The sequence below is a fragment of the Anomaloglossus baeobatrachus genome, chromosome 2, assembly GCF_048569485.1.
Source record: "Anomaloglossus baeobatrachus isolate aAnoBae1 chromosome 2, aAnoBae1.hap1, whole genome shotgun sequence".
NCBI classification, from domain to species: domain Eukaryota; kingdom Metazoa; phylum Chordata; class Amphibia; order Anura; family Aromobatidae; genus Anomaloglossus; species Anomaloglossus baeobatrachus.
In genome coordinates, this window is record NC_134354.1 from 97358464 (window position 1) to 97376863 (window position 18400).

An 18400-nucleotide genomic window follows, 5' to 3' on the forward strand; every position below is an offset into this window, starting at 1 on the left:
CCCCCCTCACTGAGCACCGTGGGGCACCAGATTCCCGCACTTTCTAAGGCACGCCCACGGCTCCCTCCTCCTCTCAGAACGCTGGCAGCCATTCCTATCAGCACTTCTGACGCTGGAGAACTTCAGAGACGAGCTCCACAGCTCTGGGAGGCCCAGGCAGGGAATCTGGTGGTCACACAAACGCTGAGGGCGGTCGGTAAGCCGCACCTGTTACTAGGTGCTTGCCCCCCTGGGTGCCGAAGTGTATATTTATATGCTTATATTGTATACATTTACTCTGTACGGCCGCACTATTGCTTTGGCTATATACCCTCTCTGATTGCTCTAAGAGGAGACAACAGCATGTCGTCCGCAAAAAGCAAGGGTGCCAAGGCACAGGCTTACTTTGCAACCTGTACCTCATGTGCGGCTATGCTACCTGCAGGTTCCACCTACCCTCATTGTGTGCAATGCTCGGCCCCTGTGACACTCACTCAGCCGGAGCCTCTGCCACTAGTGGGACCCTCGGCCCAGGTGGAACCACCTGCTGCCACTGTCCAGGTGACAGGGACAGAGTTTGCAGTATTCGCTGACAAACTTTCTGAGTCTATGGATAAATGGTCTGCTAAGATACTAGAAGCTTTGCAGTCCAGACCTGTAACACAGGCCCCGGGCACTGTTGAACCTTTTCCCTCAGACCCCCCTCGGTCGGCGCAGCAAAGTGCTCCTGGGGCAACTCATAGGTCCCACGGTGAGGACTCTGACACGGACCGCAGTCCCAGACCGGCTAAGCGGGCTCGCCGGGAGCTTCCCTCGACTTCATCACAGTGTTCAGGGTCTCAGCATGAGGACTCTCTGGAGGATGAAGCGGAGGTGGCAGATCAGGGCTCTGATTCTGACGCCGCTCTCAACCTTGATACACCTGAAGGGGACGCCATAGTAAACGACCTTATAGCGTCCATCAATCAGATGTTGGATCTTTCTCCTCCAACTCCTCAAATTGAGGAGTCAGCTTCTCAGCAGGAGAAATTCCATTTTAGGTTTCCCAAACGTACACGGAGTGCGTTTCTTGATCACTCCGACTTCAGAGATACAGTCCAGAAACACCGAGCTTTCTTTGTCGCTCCTAATTGGGAGACCCAGACAATTGGGTGTATAGCTATGCCTCCGGAGGCCACACAAAGTATTACACTAAAAGTGTAACGCCCCTCCCCTTCAGCCTATACACCCCCCGTGCTGCTACGGGCTCATCAGTTTTTATGCTTTGTGCGAAGGAGGTCAGACATGCACGCATAGCTCCACAGCTTAGTCAGCAGCAGCTGCTGACTATGTCGGATGGAAGAAAAGAGGGCCCATAACAGGGCCCCCAGCATGCTCCCTTCTCACCCCACTCTTGTCGGCGGTGTTGTTAAGGTTGAGGTATCCATTGCGGGTACGGAGGCTGGAGCCCACATGCTGCTTTCCTTCCCCATCCCTCAATTAGGGCTCTGGGTGAAGTGGGATCCTTTCGGTCTCCAGGCACAGGGGACCGTGCTCCATCCACAGCTCCTGAGGACCCTGCTGGATAGGAGCCGAGTATCGTTCAGGGACATGGCCCTGCTACTTTGAGGTACTCTGTGTCCCCGTGGGGACCGCGCACAGCAACACTCCAGCATTGCTGGGTGTGCTAGTGCACCGGGGACAGCAGCGCTGACTGAGTTTGTGCCATTACACACTTCAGCGTCGCTGAGTGTGTTCGTGTAGGGGGACTGCCGCGCTGACCGCCACTGCCATGGTTATCACTGCGGCGCGGCTGGGACTGTTAGTGCGCCGGGGACTTCCGCGCCGACCGCGCTTATACGGCGGCCGCGCTTATAACTCGAGTCCCCGGCTTTTGCGGCCTAGTCTCTTTTTCTTCCCGCCCCCAGCCCTGCCAGTCAGGGGAAGGGCGGGACGCTGTACAGGACGGCAGCACTGAGGGCTGGAGCATGCTTTGCATACTCCACCCCCCTCACTCTGCACAGTGGGGCACCAGTTCCCGCACTTTTCTGGGTCACGCCCACGGCTCCCTCCTCTCCTCAGGACGCCGGCAGCCATTCCTCTCAGCTCTGCTAACGCTGGAGAGGAGAGACAAGCTCAGGGAGACCCAGGCAGGAATTCTGGTGCCCACACAACCGCTTTGCGCAGGCGGTAAGCAGCACCTGTGGTGCTGGCCCCACTAGTGCAGAAGTGTACTTATAGATTTTATGATTATAGACTATACTTTACACTGTATGGTGCACTGTTGATTTTTGGCTATATACCCTCCTGTATTGCTCAGAGGAGACAACAGCATGTCGTCCACAAATAGCAAGGGTGCCAAGGCACAGACTTACTATGCTGCCTGTGCAGCATGTACGGCTATACTGCCGGCAGGTTCCACTGACCCTCATTGTGTGCAATGCTCGGCCCCTGTGGCACTTTCTCAGCCGGAGCCTCTGCTAAGGGTGGCCCAGGGAGAACCACCTGTTAACACTGTCCAGGTGACAGGGACGGAGTTTGCAGTTTTTACTGAAAGACTTTCTGAGACTATGGCTAAGATATTAGAAGCCTTGCAGTCCAGGCCGGCATCTCAAGCCATGGGCACTGTGGAATCATTGCCCCCTGGTCCCCCTCAGTTGGAACAGCAATATCCTCCCGGGGTGTCTCATGGATCCCAGGGTGAGGTCTCTGACACGGACCGCAGCCCCAGACCGACTAAGCGAGCTCGCTATGAAATTCCCTCGACATCATCACAATGTTCAGGGTCACAGCGAGAGGACTCTCTGTATGATGAAGCGGAGGTAGCTGATCAGGATTCTGATCCTGAAGCCGCTCTCAACCTTGATACTCCTGATGGGGACGCCATAGTGAATGATCTTATTGCGTCCATCAATGAAATGTTGGATATTTCTCCCTCAGCTCCTCCAGTGGAGGAGTCAGCTTCTCAGCAGGAGAAATTCCGTTTCAGGTTTCCCAAGCGTACAAAGAGTATGTTTCTGGACCACTCTGACTTCAGAGAGGCAATCCAGAAACACCGAGCTTGTCCAGATAAGCGTTTTTCCAAGCGCCTTAAGGATACACGTTACCCTTTCCCCCCTGACGTGGTCAAGGGCTGGACTCAGTGTCCCAAGGTGGATCCTCCAATCTCCAGACTGGCGGCTAGATCCATAGTTGCAGTGGAAGATGGAGCTTCACTCAAGGATGCCACTGACAGACAGATGGAGCTCTGGTTGAAATCCATCTATGAAGCTATCGGCGCGTCTTTTGCTCCAGCATTCGCAGCTGTATGGGCACTCCAAGCTATCTCAGCTGGTCAGGCGCAAATTGACGCACTCACACGTACGTCTGCGCCGCAAGTGGCGTCCATAACCTCTCAAACGTCGGCATTTGCGTCTTACGCTATTAATGCTGTCCTGGACTCTGCGAGCCGTACGGCGGTTGCAGCCGCCAATTCGGTAGCAATACGCAGGGCCTTGTGGCTGCGGGAATGGAAGGCAGATTCGGCTTCCAAAAAGTGCTTAACTGGATTGCCATTTTCTGGCGACCGTTTGTTTGGTGAGAGATTGGATGAAATCATCAAACAATCCAAGGGAAAGGAAACATCCTTACCCCAGGCCAAACCAAAAACACCCCAACAGAGGAGGGGACAGTCGAGGTTTCGGTCCTTTCGGGGTGCGGGCAGGTCCCAATTCTCCTCGTCCAAAAGGCCTCAGAAGGATCAGAGGAACTCCGACGCATGGCGGTCTAAATCACGCCCTAAAAAGACCGCCGGAGGTGCCGCTACCAAGGCGGCTTCCTCATGACTTACGGCCTCCTCACACCGCATCCTCGGTCGGTGGCAGGCTCTCCCGCTTTTGCGACACCTGGCTGCCACAAGTAAAAGACCGTTGGGTGAGAGACATTTTGTCTCACGGTTACAGGATAGAGTTCAGCTCTCGTCCTCCGACTCGATTCTTCGGTGGACATTCTGAAGGCAGAAGGAGTGGTGGTCCCGGTTCCTCTTCAGCAACAGGGTCACGGTTTCTACTCCAACCTGTTTGTGGTTCCAAAGAAGGACGGGTCCTTCCGTCCTGTTTTGGACCTAAAACTGCTCAACAAACACGTAAGGACCAGGCGGTTCCGGATGGAATCCCTCCGCTCCGTCATCGCCTCAATGTCCCAAGGAGATTTCCTAGCATCGATCGATATCAAGGATGCTTATCTCCACGTACCGACTGCTCCAGAGCATCAGCGCTTCTTGCGCTTCGCCATAGGAGACGAACACCTTCAGTTCGCGGCACTGCCGTTCGGCCTGGCGACAGCCCCAAGGGTTTTCACCAAGGTCATGGCTACAGTAGTTGCGGTCCTCCACTCTCAGGGTCACTCAGTGATACCTTACTTAGACGATCTGCTGGTCAAGGCACCCTCTCAAGAGGCATGCCAACACAGCCTCAACGTTACTCTGGAGATTCTCCAGAGTTTCGGGTGGATCATCAATTTTCCAAAGTCAAATCTGACACCGGTCCAATCGCTGACAAATCTTGGCATGGAGTTTCATACTCTTCCAGCGATAGTGAAGCTTCCGCTGGACAAACAGCGTTCACTACAGACAGGGGTGCAATCTCTCCTTCAAGGTCGGTCACACCCCTTGAGGCGCCTCATGCACTTCCTGGGGAAGATGGTGGCAGCAATGGAAGCAGTCCCTTTCGCGCAGTTTCACCTGCGTCCTCTTCAATGGGACATCCTACGCAAGTGGGACAGGATGCCGACGTCCCTAGACAGGAACGTCTCCCTCTCTCAGGCAACCAAAGCTTCCCTTCGGTGGTGGCTTCTTCCCACCTCATTATCGAAGGGGAAATCCTTCCTACCCCCATCCTGGGCGGTGGTCACGACGGACGCGAGTCTGTCAGGGTGGGGAGCAGTTTTTCTCCACCACAGGGCTCAGGGTACGTGGACTCAGCAAGAGTCCTCACTTCAGATCAATGTTCTGGAGATCAGGGCAGTGTATCTTGCCCTAAAAACGTTCCAGCAGTGGCTGGAAGGCAAGCAGATCCGAATTCAGTCGGACAACTCCACAGCGGTGGCTTACATCAACCACCAAGGTGGGACACGCAGTCGGCAAGCCTTCCAGGAAGTCCGGCGGATTCTGCTGTGGGTGGAAGCCACAGCATCCACCATATCCGCAGTTCACATCCCAGGCGTAGAAAACTGGGAAGCAGACTTTCTCAGTCGCCAGGGCATGGACGCAGGGGAATGGTCCCTTCACCCGGACGTGTTTCAGGAGATCTGTTGCCGCTGGGGGATGCCGGACGTCGACCTAATGGCGTCACGGCACAACAACAAGGTCCCAACATTCATGGCTCGATCTCAAGATCACAGAGCTCTGGCGGCAGACGCCTTAGTTCAGGATTGGTCGCAGTTTCAGCTTCCTTATGTGTTTCCTCCTCTGGCACTGTTGCCCAGAGTGTTACGCAAGATCAGGGCCGACTGCCGCCGCGCCATCCTCGTCGCTCCAGACTGGCCGAGGAGGTCGTGGTACCCGGATCTGTGGCATCTCACGGTCGGCCAACCGTGGGCACTGCCAGACCGACCAGATTTGCTGTCTCAAGGGCCGTTTTTCCATCTGAATTCTGCGGCCCTCAACCTGACTGTGTGGCCATTGAGTCCTGGATCCTAGCGTCTTCAGGATTATCTCTAGTAGCAGTCACCTCACTTCGGAGAGTGTCTGAGTTGGCAGCGTTATCATGCAAAGCCCCTTTCCTGGTGTTTCACCAGGACAAGGTGGTTCTGCGTCCAGTTCCGGAATTCCTCCCTAAGGTGGTATCCCCTTTTCATCTCAATCAGGATATCTCCTTACCCTCGTTTTGTCCTCATCCAGTTCACCAAGGTGAAAAGGATTTGCACTTGTTAGATCTGGTGAGAGCACTCAGACTCTACATTTCTCGTACGGCGCCCCTGCGCCGCTCGGATGCACTCTTTGTCCTTGTCGCTGGCCAGCGTAAAGGGACACAAGCTTCCAAATCAACCCTGGCTCGGTGGATCAAGGAACCAATTCTCGAAGCTTACCGTTCCTCGGGGCTTCCGGTTCCCTCAGGACTGAAGGCCCATTCTACCAGGGCCGTGGGAGCGTCCTGGGCCTTGCGACACCAGGCTACGGCTCAGCAGGTGTGTCAGGCAGCTACCTGGTCGAGCCTGCACACTTTCACGAAACACTATCAGGTGCATACCTATGCTTCGGCAGATGCCAGCCTAGGTAGGCGAGTCCTTCAGGCGGCAGTTGCCCACCTGTAGGACGGAGCCGTTACGGCTCTATTATGAGGTATTATTTACCCACCCAGGGACTGCTTTTGGACGTCCCAATTGTCTGGGTCTCCCAATTAGGAGCGACAAAGAAGAAGGGAATTTTGTTTACTTACCGTAAATTCCTTTTCTTCTAGCTCCAATTGGGAGACCCAGCACCCGCCCCTGTTTTTGTATACACATGTTGTTCATGTTAAATGGTTTCAGTTCTCCGATATTCCTTCGAATTGAATTTACTTTAAACCAGTTTATAATTTTTTCCTCCTTCTGGCTTTTGCACCAAAACTGATGAGCACGTAGCAGCACGGGGGGTGTATAGGCTGAAGGGGAGGGGCGTTACACTTTTAGTGTAATACTTTGTGTGGCCTCCGGAGGCATAGCTATACACCCAATTGTCTGGGTCTCCCAATTGGAGCTAGAAGAAAAGGAATTTACGGTAAGTAAACAAAATTCCCTTCTTTCCAGATAAGCGCTTTACTAAGCGCCTTAATGACACACGTTATCCCTTCCCCCCTGACGTAGTCAAGGGTTGGGCTCAGTGTCCCAAGGTGGATCCTCCAATCTCTAGACTGGCGGCTAGATCCATAGTTGCAGTGGCAGACGGTGCATCACTCAAGGATGCCACTGACAGGCAGATAGAGCTCCTGATGAAATCCATCTATGAAGCTATCGGCGCGTCCTTTGCTCCGGCATTCGCAGCCGTATGGGCACTCCAAGCTATCTCAGCTTGTCAGTCTGAGATTAATGCAGTCACACGTGCCTCTACTCCGCAGGTTGTGTCCTTAACCTCTCAGGCGTCGGCGTTTGCGTCCTACGCCATGAATGCTGTCCTGGACTCTGCGAGCCGTACGGCGGTAGCATCCGCCAATTCGGTTTTAGTCCGCAGGGCCATGTGGCTACGTGAATGGAAGGCAGACTCTGCTTCCAAAAAGTTCTTAACCGGTTTGCCATTTTCTGGCGACCGCCTGTTTGGCGAGCAATTGGATGAAATCATTAAACAATCCAAGGGAAAGGACTCGTCCTTACCCCAGTCCAAACCAAACAGACCTCAACAACGGAAGGTACAATCGAGGTTTCGGTCCTTTCGGGCCCTCAGCCAGGTCTCAATTCTCCTCGTCCAACAGGCCACAGAAGGGTCAGAGGAACTCTGATTCATGGCGGTCTAAGTCACGTCCTAAAAAGACCGCCGGAGGAACCGCTCCCAAAGCGGCCTCCTCATGACTTTCGGCCTCCCCAAACCGCATCCTCGGTCGGTGGCAGGCTCTCCCGCTTTTGCGACGCCTGGTTGCCACATGTCCAAGACCGATGGGTGAGAGACATTCTGTCTCACGGTTACAGGATAGAGTTCCGCTCTCGTCCTCCGACTCGTTTCTTCAGAACATCTCCGCCCCCCGAGCGAGCCGATGCTCTTCTTCAGGCGGTGAGCACTCTGAAGGCAGAAGGAGTGGTGATTCCTGTTCCCCTTCAGCAATGGGGTCACGGTTTTTACTCCAACTTGTTTGTGGTGCCAAAAAAGGACGGATCTTTCCGTCCCGTTCTGGACCTCAAACTGCTCAACAAACACGTGAAAACCAGGCGGTTCCGGATGGAATCTCTCCGCTCCGTCATCGCCTCGATGTCCCAAGGAGACTTCCTAGCATCAATCGACATCAGGGATGCTTATCTCCACGTGCCGATTGCACCAGAGCATCAGCGCTTCCTGCGTTTCGCCATCGGGGACGAACACCTTCAGTTCGTGGCGCTGCCTTTCGGCCTGGCGACAGCCCCACGGGTCTTCACCAAGGTCATGGCAACAGTGGTAGCAGTCCTACACTCTCAGGGACACTCGGTAATCCCTTACTTAGACGATCTCCTTGTCAAGGCCCCTCTCGGGTGGCATGCCAACACAGCCTGAACATTGCTCTGGAGACTCTCCAGAGATTCGGGTGGATCATCAATTTCCCAAAGTCAAAATTGACACCGACCCAATCGCTGACATATCTCGGGATGGAGTTTCATACTCTCTCAGCGATAGTGAAACTTCCGCTGGACAAACAGCGTTCACTACGGACAGGGGTGCAATCTCTCCTTCGAGCCCAGTCGCACCCCTTGAGGCGCCTCATGCACTTCCTAGGGAAGATGGTGGCAGCAATGGAGGCAGTTCCATTTGCGCAGTTTCATCTGCGTCCACTTCAATGGGACATTCTCCGCAAATGGGACAGGAAGTCGACGTCCCTCGACAGGAACGTCTCCCTTTCTCGCAGGGCTCAGGGTACCTGGACTCAGCCAGAGTCCTCCCTTCAGATCAATGTTCTGGAGATAAGGGCAGTGTATCTAGCCCTAAAGGCGTTCCAGCCGTGGCTGGAAGGCAGGCAGATCCGAATTCAGTCGGACAACGCCACGGCGGTGGCATACATCAACCACCAAGGCGGCACACGCAGTCGGCAAGCCTTCCAGGAAGTTCGGCGGATTCTGCTGTGGGTGGAAGCCACAGCCTCCACCATCTCCGCAGTTCACATCCCGGGCGTAGAAAACTGGGAAGCAGACTTTCTCAGTCGCCAGGGCATGGACGCAGGGGAATGGTCTCTTCACCCGGACGTGTTTCAAGAGATCTGTTGCCGCTGGGGGAAGCCGGACGTCGACCTAATGGCGTCCCGGCACAACAACAAGGTCCCGGCATTCATGGCACGGTCTCAAGATCACAGAGCTCTGGCGGCAGACGCATTAGTTCAGGATTGGTCGCAGTTTCGGCTGCCTTATGTATTTCCTCCTCTGGCACTACTGCCCAGAGTATTACGCAAGATCAGGTCCGACTGCCGCCGCGCCATCCTCATCGCCCCAGACTGGCCGAGGAGGTCGTGGTACCCGGATCTGTGGCATCTCACGGTGGGTCAACCGTGGGCACTACCAGACCGTCCAGACTTACTGTCTCAAGGGCCATTTTTCCATCTGAATTCTGCGGCCCTCAACCTGACTGTGTGGCCATTGAGTCCTGGATCCTAGCGTCTTCAGGGTTATCTCAAGAGGTCATTGCCACTATGAGACAGGCCAGGAAACCAACGTCCGCCAAGATCTACCACAGGACGTGGAGGATCTTCTTATCCTGGTGCTCTGATCAGGGTTTTACTCCCTGGCCATTTGCCTTGCCCACTTTTCTGTCCTTCCTGCAATCCGGAATGGAAAAGGGTTTGTCTCTCGGCTCTCTTAAGGGACAAGTCTCGGCGCTCTCTGTGTTTTTTCAAAAGCGTCTAGCCAGGCTTCCGCAGGTCCGCACGTTCCTGCAGGGAGTTTGCCACATAGTCCCTCCTTACAAGCGTCCGCTAGAACCCTGGGATCTGAACAGGGTGCTAACGGCTCTTCAAAAACCACCTTTCGAGCCAATGAGAGATATTTCTCTTTCACGCCTTTCGCAGAAGGTGGTCTTCCTAGTGGCAGTCACATCACTTCGGAGAGTGTCTGAGCTAGCTGCACTGTCATGCAAAGCCCCCTTCCTGGTGTTTCACCAGGACAAGGTGGTTCTGCGTCCGGTTCCGGAATTTCTCCCTAAGGTGGTATCCCCTTTTCATCTCAATCAGGATATCTCCTTACCTTCTTTTTGCCCTCATCCAGTTCACCAATGTGAAAAGGATTTGCACTTGTTAGATCTTGTGAGAGCACTTAGACTCTACATTTCTCGTACGGCGCCCCTGCGCCGCTCGGATGCGCTCTTTGTCCTTGTCGCTGGCCAGCGTAAAGGGTCGCAGGCTTCCAAGTCAACCTTGGCTCGGTGGATCAAGGAACCAATTCTTGAAGCCTACCGTTCTTCTGGGCTTCCGGTTCCTTCAGGGCTGAAAGCCCATTCTACCAGAGCCGTGGGTGCGTCCTGGGCATTGCGGCACCAGGCTACGGCTCAGCAGGTGTGTCAGGCGGCTACCTGGTCGAGTCTGCACACTTTCACGAAACACTATCAGGTGCATACCTACGCTTCGGCAGATGCCAGCCTAGGTAGGCGAGTCCTTCAGGCGGCGGTTGCCCACCTGTAGGAAGGGGCCGTTTTACGGCTCTATTACCGAGGTATTCTTTTACCCACCCAGGGACTGCTTTTGGACGTCCCAATTGTCTGGGTCTCCCAATGGAGCGACAAAGAAGAAGGGAATTTTGTTTACTTACCGTAAATTCCTTTTCTTCTAGCTCCTATTGGGAGACCCAGCACCCGCCCCTGTTCCCTTCGGGCTGTTGTTCTTTTGTGTACACATGTTGTTCATGTTGAATTGTTCTGGGTTCATGGTTTCAGTTCTCCGAACATCCTTCGGATTGAATTTACCTTAGACCAATTTATAAGTTTCCTCCTTCCTGCTTTTGCACCAAAACTGAGGAGCCCGTGATGCACGGGGGGGTGTATAGGCAGAGGGGAGGGGTTTACACTTTTAAGTGTAATACTTTGTGTGGCCTCCGGAGGCAGAAGCTATACACCCAATTGTCTGGGTCACCCAATAGGAGCTAGAAGAAAAGGAATTTACGGTAAGTAAACAAAATTCCCTTCTTTTCCTTATCTCCTTTCTGATGTGTTTTAGGTTCTGTTACTTACATAAAACAAGAAGAGTTCTCACCCCGTGGCCAGAGCTCGCAGCCGGAGGGGCTCCTCGTCAGAGCTCAGCATGAAGGTGTTGTCAGAGGTACGCGAAAATACAACTTGGTGTCAGAAGATCTGTGAGAAGTGTAGAGTGTTTGCGCAAGTCGATGCTTAGGAGCCGGTCCAGCAGCCACATCGATATTCTGTGCCCGTTGGTCGAGAACCCACAGTATCTCTCTGGATCCATGACTCTTCTTCTGATTAGCCAGCCTAGCACGATGTCACATGTGCGCCACACCGCAAGCTGGCTAATCTAATCAAAATCCAGGGGTGCCAGGAGGTGCTGTAGGAGTCAGCACTCGGGGCTCGCAGCCGATGGATACAGATCACTGTTGTGGATGTTGCATTGGGTCCTGTGAATTGATTTGCTCCAAATCTAGTGCTCACCTTTATTACTGCCATTACCACAGGTACAATGACTGCACTTCAGGAAGGGAGCATCACGAGAGGCACTCCGGCCACCAAAATTCCCATGGACGCTCTTCCATCCATGCGAGGGTCTATCACTCAGGTATTTATTATTCCTCTCCTGTTCGGATGATCCTCTAACATTTTGCTGTCTTGGGTTTTCTGCTGTTGGGTACATGATTGTACATTGTTCTGAAGGGGTTAGCATTGAGAAATTTTGTGGATAAAGTGGTGTTCAATTCCTGGATGTCATGTGCAGCAATATGTGCTGAATATTTTGCTATAGCTACTTATTGATCAGAGGTTTATTCTTATGTTCGGTCCAAATCTGCAATTATTCAAATGTAAAAAAAACCCAAAACATTGTGACTGCCTGCAATCTGCCATTAGAGGGCGCTTCCGAGCATAACGCCCAATAAATACCCTCATATTGTGTAAAGCGCCCCCTAGTGCCCACTGCAGTACCTTTGAAATGTCTCTTTTACAATTATTGTATGTAATTTAGATATATGTATAGGAAAACTGTTGCTATAACCTATGAACAAGCTAAAGATTTTGGCTTTTGTAATGAAAAATGAAATATTAAACTGTGGAAATCTAGTGCAATGAGTGTATTCCTGTCTGCTATACTGTTATGTGTAAAAATAAATCCGTGTGGTCTGTGATTGAAAGTTATATCTAGAAAGCAGCGTGTCCATTTAGTGAATTAATGAATAGGTTAGTGTTTTGGTTACGTATTTTTGTGTAGCTGGTATGTATCCTGTGATAGTAAGTGTCCATTACTGTGGTCTTAGGGTACTCCAGCGCTGTCACAATCTGGTATCGCTGCCGATGTCCTGCTAAAGACCACCATAACACGCCTGGCAACAGAGGATATCAGCAGTGCCGAGAAATGTAGAGAGGAGTCTGCGACTAAAGGCCATGTCATCTATGAGGGAAAGAGCGGACACATAGTGTCCTATGATTGTAAGTATATTGTCATTCATTATATCTCTGCAAAGATCTGAACTTCTGCACAGCCAAAGTAGTCATGTTAATACCATAATGTTCTTTTTATAACACGCACCCCGAATTTAGAGGGGGAAAAAAAGGTAATAAATAAAAATGGGGTCCGTCTTGTATCCAGTGGTCTTACTGGGAGAACGGGGTGGTGGTGGACCAGGGTCACAGGAGGCAGGGGCGGTGGTGGAGTAGGGCAATGCTGCGGTGGGTGTCCCAGATGCTCGCTGCGGGTGCTGTGAGGCAGGAACATCCAGAAACTGTCTGCGGTTGGTGCGGACTTAACAAAAAAATGGCACCCAGAATCATCTTTGGACGCCATTTCCTTTGGTCTGCTGCTGGGAGAGCAATGTGCCGAACGTGGTGCGTGCGTAAATTAGATCTTGAGCCGAGAGCTCCATCTGCATATGTGCTGACTCTGGGTACCATTATTTGAAGGCCGGACTGCCGACATTTTCAGGATTGCCCCTGCCTCCTGTGACCATTCTCCACCACCCCTTGGTAAGCAACACTCAGCTTAGAAGACGCACCTCTCATTTCTTTGTCGCTCCATTGGGAGACCCAGACAATTGGGTGTATAGCTTCTGCCTCCGGAGGCCACACAAAGTATTACACTTAAAAGTGTAAACCCCTCCCCTCTGCCTATACACCCTCCCGTGCATCACGGGCTCCTCAGTTTTTATGCTTTGTGTTGACCTGCGTTTCGCCATCAGGGACGAACACCTTCAGTTTGTAGCACTGCCTTTCGGCCTGGCGACAGCCCCACGGGTCTTCACCAAGGTCATGGCAACAGTGGTAGCAGTCCTACACTCTCAGGGACACTCGGTGATCCCTTACTTAGACGATCTTCTAGTCAAGGCCCCCTCCCGGGTGGCATGCCAACACAGCCTGAACATTGCTCTGGAGACTCTCCAGAGATTCGGGTGGATCATCAACTTCCCAAAGTCAAAATTGACACCGACCCAATCACTGACATATCTCGGGATGGAGTTTCATACTCTCTCAGCGATAGTGAAACTTCCGCTGGACAAACAGCGTTCACTACAGACAGGGGTGCAATCTCTCCTTCGGGCCCAGTCACACCCCTTGAGGCGCCTCATGCACTTCCTAGGGAAGATGGTGGCAGCAATGGAGGCAGTTCCATTTGCGCAGTTTCATCTGCGTCCACTCCAATGGGACATTCTCCGCAAATGGGACAAGAGGTCGACGTCCCTCGACAGGAACGTCTCCCTTTCTCGGGCAGCCAAAGCCTCCCTTCAGTGGTGGCTTCTTCCCACTTCTTTGTCGAAGGGGAAATCCTTCCTGCCCCCATCCTGGGCTGTGGTCACGACGGACGCGAGTCTGTCAGGGTGGGGAGCGGTCTTCCTCCACCACAGGGCTCAGGGTACCTGGACTCAGCCAGAGTCCTCCCTTCAGATCAATGTTCTGGAGATAAGGGCAGTGTATCTAGCCCTAAAGGCGTTCCAGCCGTGGCTGGAAGGCAGACAGATCCGAATTCAGTCGGACAACGCCACGGCGGTGGCGTACATCAACCACCAAGGCGGCACACGCAGTCGTCAAGCCTTCCAAGAAGTTCGGCGGATTCTGCTGTGGGTGGAAGCCACAGCCTCCACCATCTCCGCAGTTCACATCCCGGGCGTAGAAAACTGGGAAGCAGATTTTCTCAGTCGCCAGGGCATGGACGCAGGGGAATGGTCTCTTCACCCGGACGTGTTTCAAGAGATCTGTTGCCGCTGGGGAATGCCAGACGTCGACCTAATGGCGTCCCGGCACAACAACAAGGTCCCGGCATTCATGGCACGGTCTCAAGATCACAGAGCTCTGGCGGCAGACGCATTAGTTCAGGATTGGTCGCAGTTTCGACTGCCTTATGTATTTCCTCCTCTGGCACTACTGCCCAGAGTGTTACGCAAGATCAGGTCCGACTGCCGCCGCGCCATCCTCATCGCCCCAGACTGGCCGAGGAGGTCGTGGTACCCGGATCTGTGGCATCTCACGGTGGGTCAACCGTGGGCACTACCAGACCGACCAGACTTGCTGTCTCAAGGGCCATTTTTCCATCTGAATTCTGCGGCCCTCAACCTGACTGTGTGGCCATTGAGTCCTGGATCCTAGCGTCTTCAGGGTTATCTCAAGAGGTCATTGCCACTATGAGACAGGCCAGGAAACCAACGTCCGCCAAGATCTACCACAGGACGTGGAGGATCTTCCTATCCTGGTGCTCTGATCAGGGTTTTGCTCCCTGGCCATTTGCCTTGCCCACTTTTCTGTCCTTCCTCCAATCCGGAATGGAAAAGGGTTTGTCTCTCGGCTCTCTTAAGGGACAAGTCTCGGCGCTCTCCGTGTTTTTTCAAAAGCGTCTAGCCAGGCTTCCGCAGGTACGCACGTTCCTGCAGGGGGTTTGCCACATTGTCCCTCCTTACAAGCGTCCGCTAGAACCCTGGGATCTGAACAGGGTGCTAACGGCTCTTCAGAAACCACCTTTCGAGCCAATGAGGGATGTTCCTCTTTTACGCCTTTCGCAGAAGGTGGTCTTCCTAGTGGCAGTCACATCACTTCGGAGAGTGTCTGAGCTAGCTGCACTGTCATGCAAAGCCCCCTTCCTGGTGTTTCACCAGGATAAGGTGGTCCTGCGTCCGGTTCCGGAATTTCTCCCTAAGGTGGTATCCCCTTTTCATCTCAATCAGGATATCTCCTTACCTTCTTTTTGCCCTCATCCAGTTCACCAATGTGAAAAGGATTTGCACTTGTTAGATCTTGTGAGAGCACTCAGACTCTACATTTCTCGTACGGCGCCCCTGCGCCGTTCGGATGCGCTCTTTGTCCTTGTCGCTGGCCAGCGTAAAGGGTCGCAGGCTTCCAAGTCAACGTTGGCTCGGTGGATCAAGGAACCGATTCTTGAAGCCTACCGTTCTTCTGGGCTTCCGGTTCCTTCAGGGCTGAAAGCCCATTCTACCAGAGCCGTGGGTGCGTCCTGGGCATTGCGGCACCAGGCTACGGCTCAGCAGGTGTGTCAGGCGGCTACCTGGTCGAGTCTGCACACTTTCACGAAACACTATCAGGTGCATACCTACGCTTCGGCAGATGCCAGCCTAGGTAGGCGAGTCCTTCAGGCGGCGGTTGCCCACCTGTAGGAAGGGGCCGTTTTACGGCTCTTTTATCGAGGTATTCTTTTACCCACCCAGGGACTGCTTTTGGACGTCCCAATTGTCTGGGTCTCCCAATGGAGCGACAAAGAAGATTGGAATTTTGTTTACTTACCGTAAATTCCTTTTCTTCTAGCTCCTATTGGGAGACCCAGCACCCGCCCCTGTTCCCTTCGGGCTGTTGTTCTTTTGTGTACACATGTTGTTCATGTTGAATTGTTCTTTGGTTCATGGTTTTCAGTTCTCCGAACATCCTTCGGATTGAATTTACCTTAGACCAATTTATAAGTTTCCTCCTTCCTGCTTTTGCACCAAAACTGAGGAGCCCGTGATGCATGGGGGGGTGTATAGGCAGAGGGGAGGGGTTTACACTTTTAAGTATAATACTTTGTGTGGCCTCCGGAAGCAGAAGCTATACACCCCAATTGTCTGGGTCTCCCAATAGGAGCTAGAAGAAAAGGAATTTACGGTAAGTAAACAAAATTCCCTTCTTTACTCCCAAATTTTTGGGAGGAAAAGTTTCTACTTCTAATCCGAAAAATACAGTAGCTAATTTTGGGGAATAATGTCATGCCTTCACTTCAGATGGTATATAATTTAGATAATTTTTTGTTCTGTCTCTGTCCAAAATCCTTTAAAGCTCCGCTCCCATATCTGTCAGTTCTGCTCCTCCCATCCTGTCAGCGTTAGATATAGCTATGAGAGGGAAAGTTTGATGCACAGGCAGATTAGACAGTGGAAAAGAGAAAAAACATCAGCTAAGGCAGAGAAAACAGGCTTCAGATAAGAAGGAAAGCACATAATGGGGAAATCGCTTCAGGAATGAAGCTGTGCTGACACATGAGAGCGTGCAGCAACATAACTCTGAACACACTGCTCACATCCAGCACGTGTTGCTGGGGAGGGGACACCCCCACTGGAGACAAGTTCAACACTAGGAGCAGGTTGTATATGTATATCAGGGGTTAACAAAGGAATGGAGATTGTAGACTGAAACGGCAACTTATGTCAACTACTGGTCACCTGTAATTTTTTCCCATGTCAAAGCTGTCTATAGCGACTAAGTGTTAGGCATTTTCCAGTTTCAGATCGTGTCCTCAGGCTGACAACTGCATTTTTTTTAAATTAGAAAATCCATTTATTAAATATTATTTACTACAAGTGAAAAAATATTTTTATTGTTCCTTTAAATTTACTTTAACCCCTTCACGACCGCGGGCAGTAAAATTACGTCCTATTTTAACGTGACTTAACGACCAGGGACGTAATTTTACTGCCTAAACTTCATTTGATTGCCGTGGCCATAGCAACGGCTTTCAAATGATGTCCCCTGCTGTTTCTTACAGCAGGGGACCTTTGCTTGACCCCAGGGGGGGTGGCATCGCCACCCCCTATCGACGATCGATGTGATTGGCTGTTCAAATCTGAACCGCCAACCACATCGATCGCACTAATTTCGGCAAAAATAATGCCCGAATTAGTGCGATCCTGTGAGATCCAGCTATGAGATGCCGCAGCTGCTGCAGCATATCATAGGTGGACCTCAAACATGTCGCCCCCAGCCCCTGCAGCACTGATTGGAGCGATCGTGCTATGACGCGCAATCGCTCCAATCAGTGTGCAGTGGGGCGGTCTGATCTGCCGGTGGCCGCCCTCCCCAGGCCTGTACTGCTCTGGGGACCCTCCCCCAACATGGCTGCAGCGTGGAGTGGCTGGTACTTTTGGTACCACGCCACCGCTGCTGCCGCCGCAGACGCCGCCTCTGCTGTCACCGCGCCAGCTCCAAAGGTAAGTATTGCGCTCCGGCGATGGCCCCTGCGCGCTCCCGTGAAGGCCCCTGCCCGTGCCCCCCCAGATCTGCCCCCCTACGCCCCGATCTGCCCCCCTACGCCCCGATCTGCCCCCCGGCATCCCGATCTGCTCCCCACGCGATCTGCCTGCCTCCTCTGTCATCTCTATTCTGCTTCCAAGGTTCCTTCCTTCTGCCTTTGCTTCTCCGCCCCCTCTGCTCTCCCTCTAACCCCCCCCCATCTGCCCCCCCTCTGCCCCCCCCTCTCCCCATCCCCCCCTGCCCCCCCCCCGACGTCCTCTTACCTGCCTTCACGGGTCGTCCGAGGTCTTCACTGGCCCGATCACATCTGCCTCCATCGCTGGGTCCTTCTGCTGATCTGTCCAACGTCCTGCCTGCTGCTGGTGTAAAGCTGTCTATCTCACTGCCTTCTTGTTCCTCTGCAACTCTTCTGGTCAGTGATCCTCTTGGTACTGTGAGTATAACTTTTTTTTTTTTTTTTTTCTTGTATCCTGTCCATTTTTACACTTCATCTGTCCGTGCGTCCCGCCGAGCGCTGATCAGGGATGCAGATAACGGATCTGCATCCGTGGTCAGTTTTTGGCGTGACTTTTTTCCGTATTCGCGACGCTTTTTGTATCGCGTCCGACCGTGCGTCCCGCCGAGCGCTGATCAGGGATGCAGATAACGGATCGGCATCCCTGCTCAATTTTTGGCGTGACTTTTTTCCGTATTCGCGACGCTTTTTGTATCGCATCCGTCCGTGCGTCCCGCCGAGCGCTGATCAGGGATGCAGATAACGGATCGGCATCCCTGCTCAATTTTTGGCGTGACTTTTTTCCGTATTCGCGACGCTTTTTGTATCGCGTCCGACCGTGCGTCCCGCCGAGCGCTGATCAGGGATGCAGATAACGGATCGGCATCCCTGCTCAATTTTTGGCGTGACTTTTTTCCGTATTCGCGACGCTTTTTGTATCGCATCCGTCCGTGCGTCCCGCCGAGCGCTGATCAGGGATGCAGATAACGGATCGGCATCCCTGCTCAATTTTTGGCGTGACTTTTTTCCGTATTCGCGACGCTTTTTGTATCGCGTCCGACCGTGCGTCCCGCCGAGCGCTGATCAGGGATGCAGATAACGGATCGGCATCCCTGCTCAATTTTTGGCGTGACTTTTTTCCGTATTCGCGACGCTTTTTGTATCGCATCCGT

General features: G+C 52.9%; 1 protein-coding gene across 10 annotated transcripts in view; it reads left to right on the forward strand.

Annotated features, from left to right (window-relative positions):
- NCOR1 (nuclear receptor corepressor 1) overlaps positions 1 to 18400 on the forward strand; it is a 320571-nt gene that overhangs the window by 249382 nt on the left and 52789 nt on the right. For all 10 annotated transcript variants that reach the window (XM_075335195.1, XM_075335194.1, XM_075335193.1 and 7 more), the window contains 3 exons: positions 10791 to 10892; positions 11260 to 11360; positions 12052 to 12223. In XM_075335195.1, coding sequence (XP_075191310.1) covers positions 10791 to 10892; positions 11260 to 11360; positions 12052 to 12223 — 375 coding nt within the window. The remainder of the gene's footprint in view (positions 1 to 10790; positions 10893 to 11259; positions 11361 to 12051; positions 12224 to 18400) is intronic.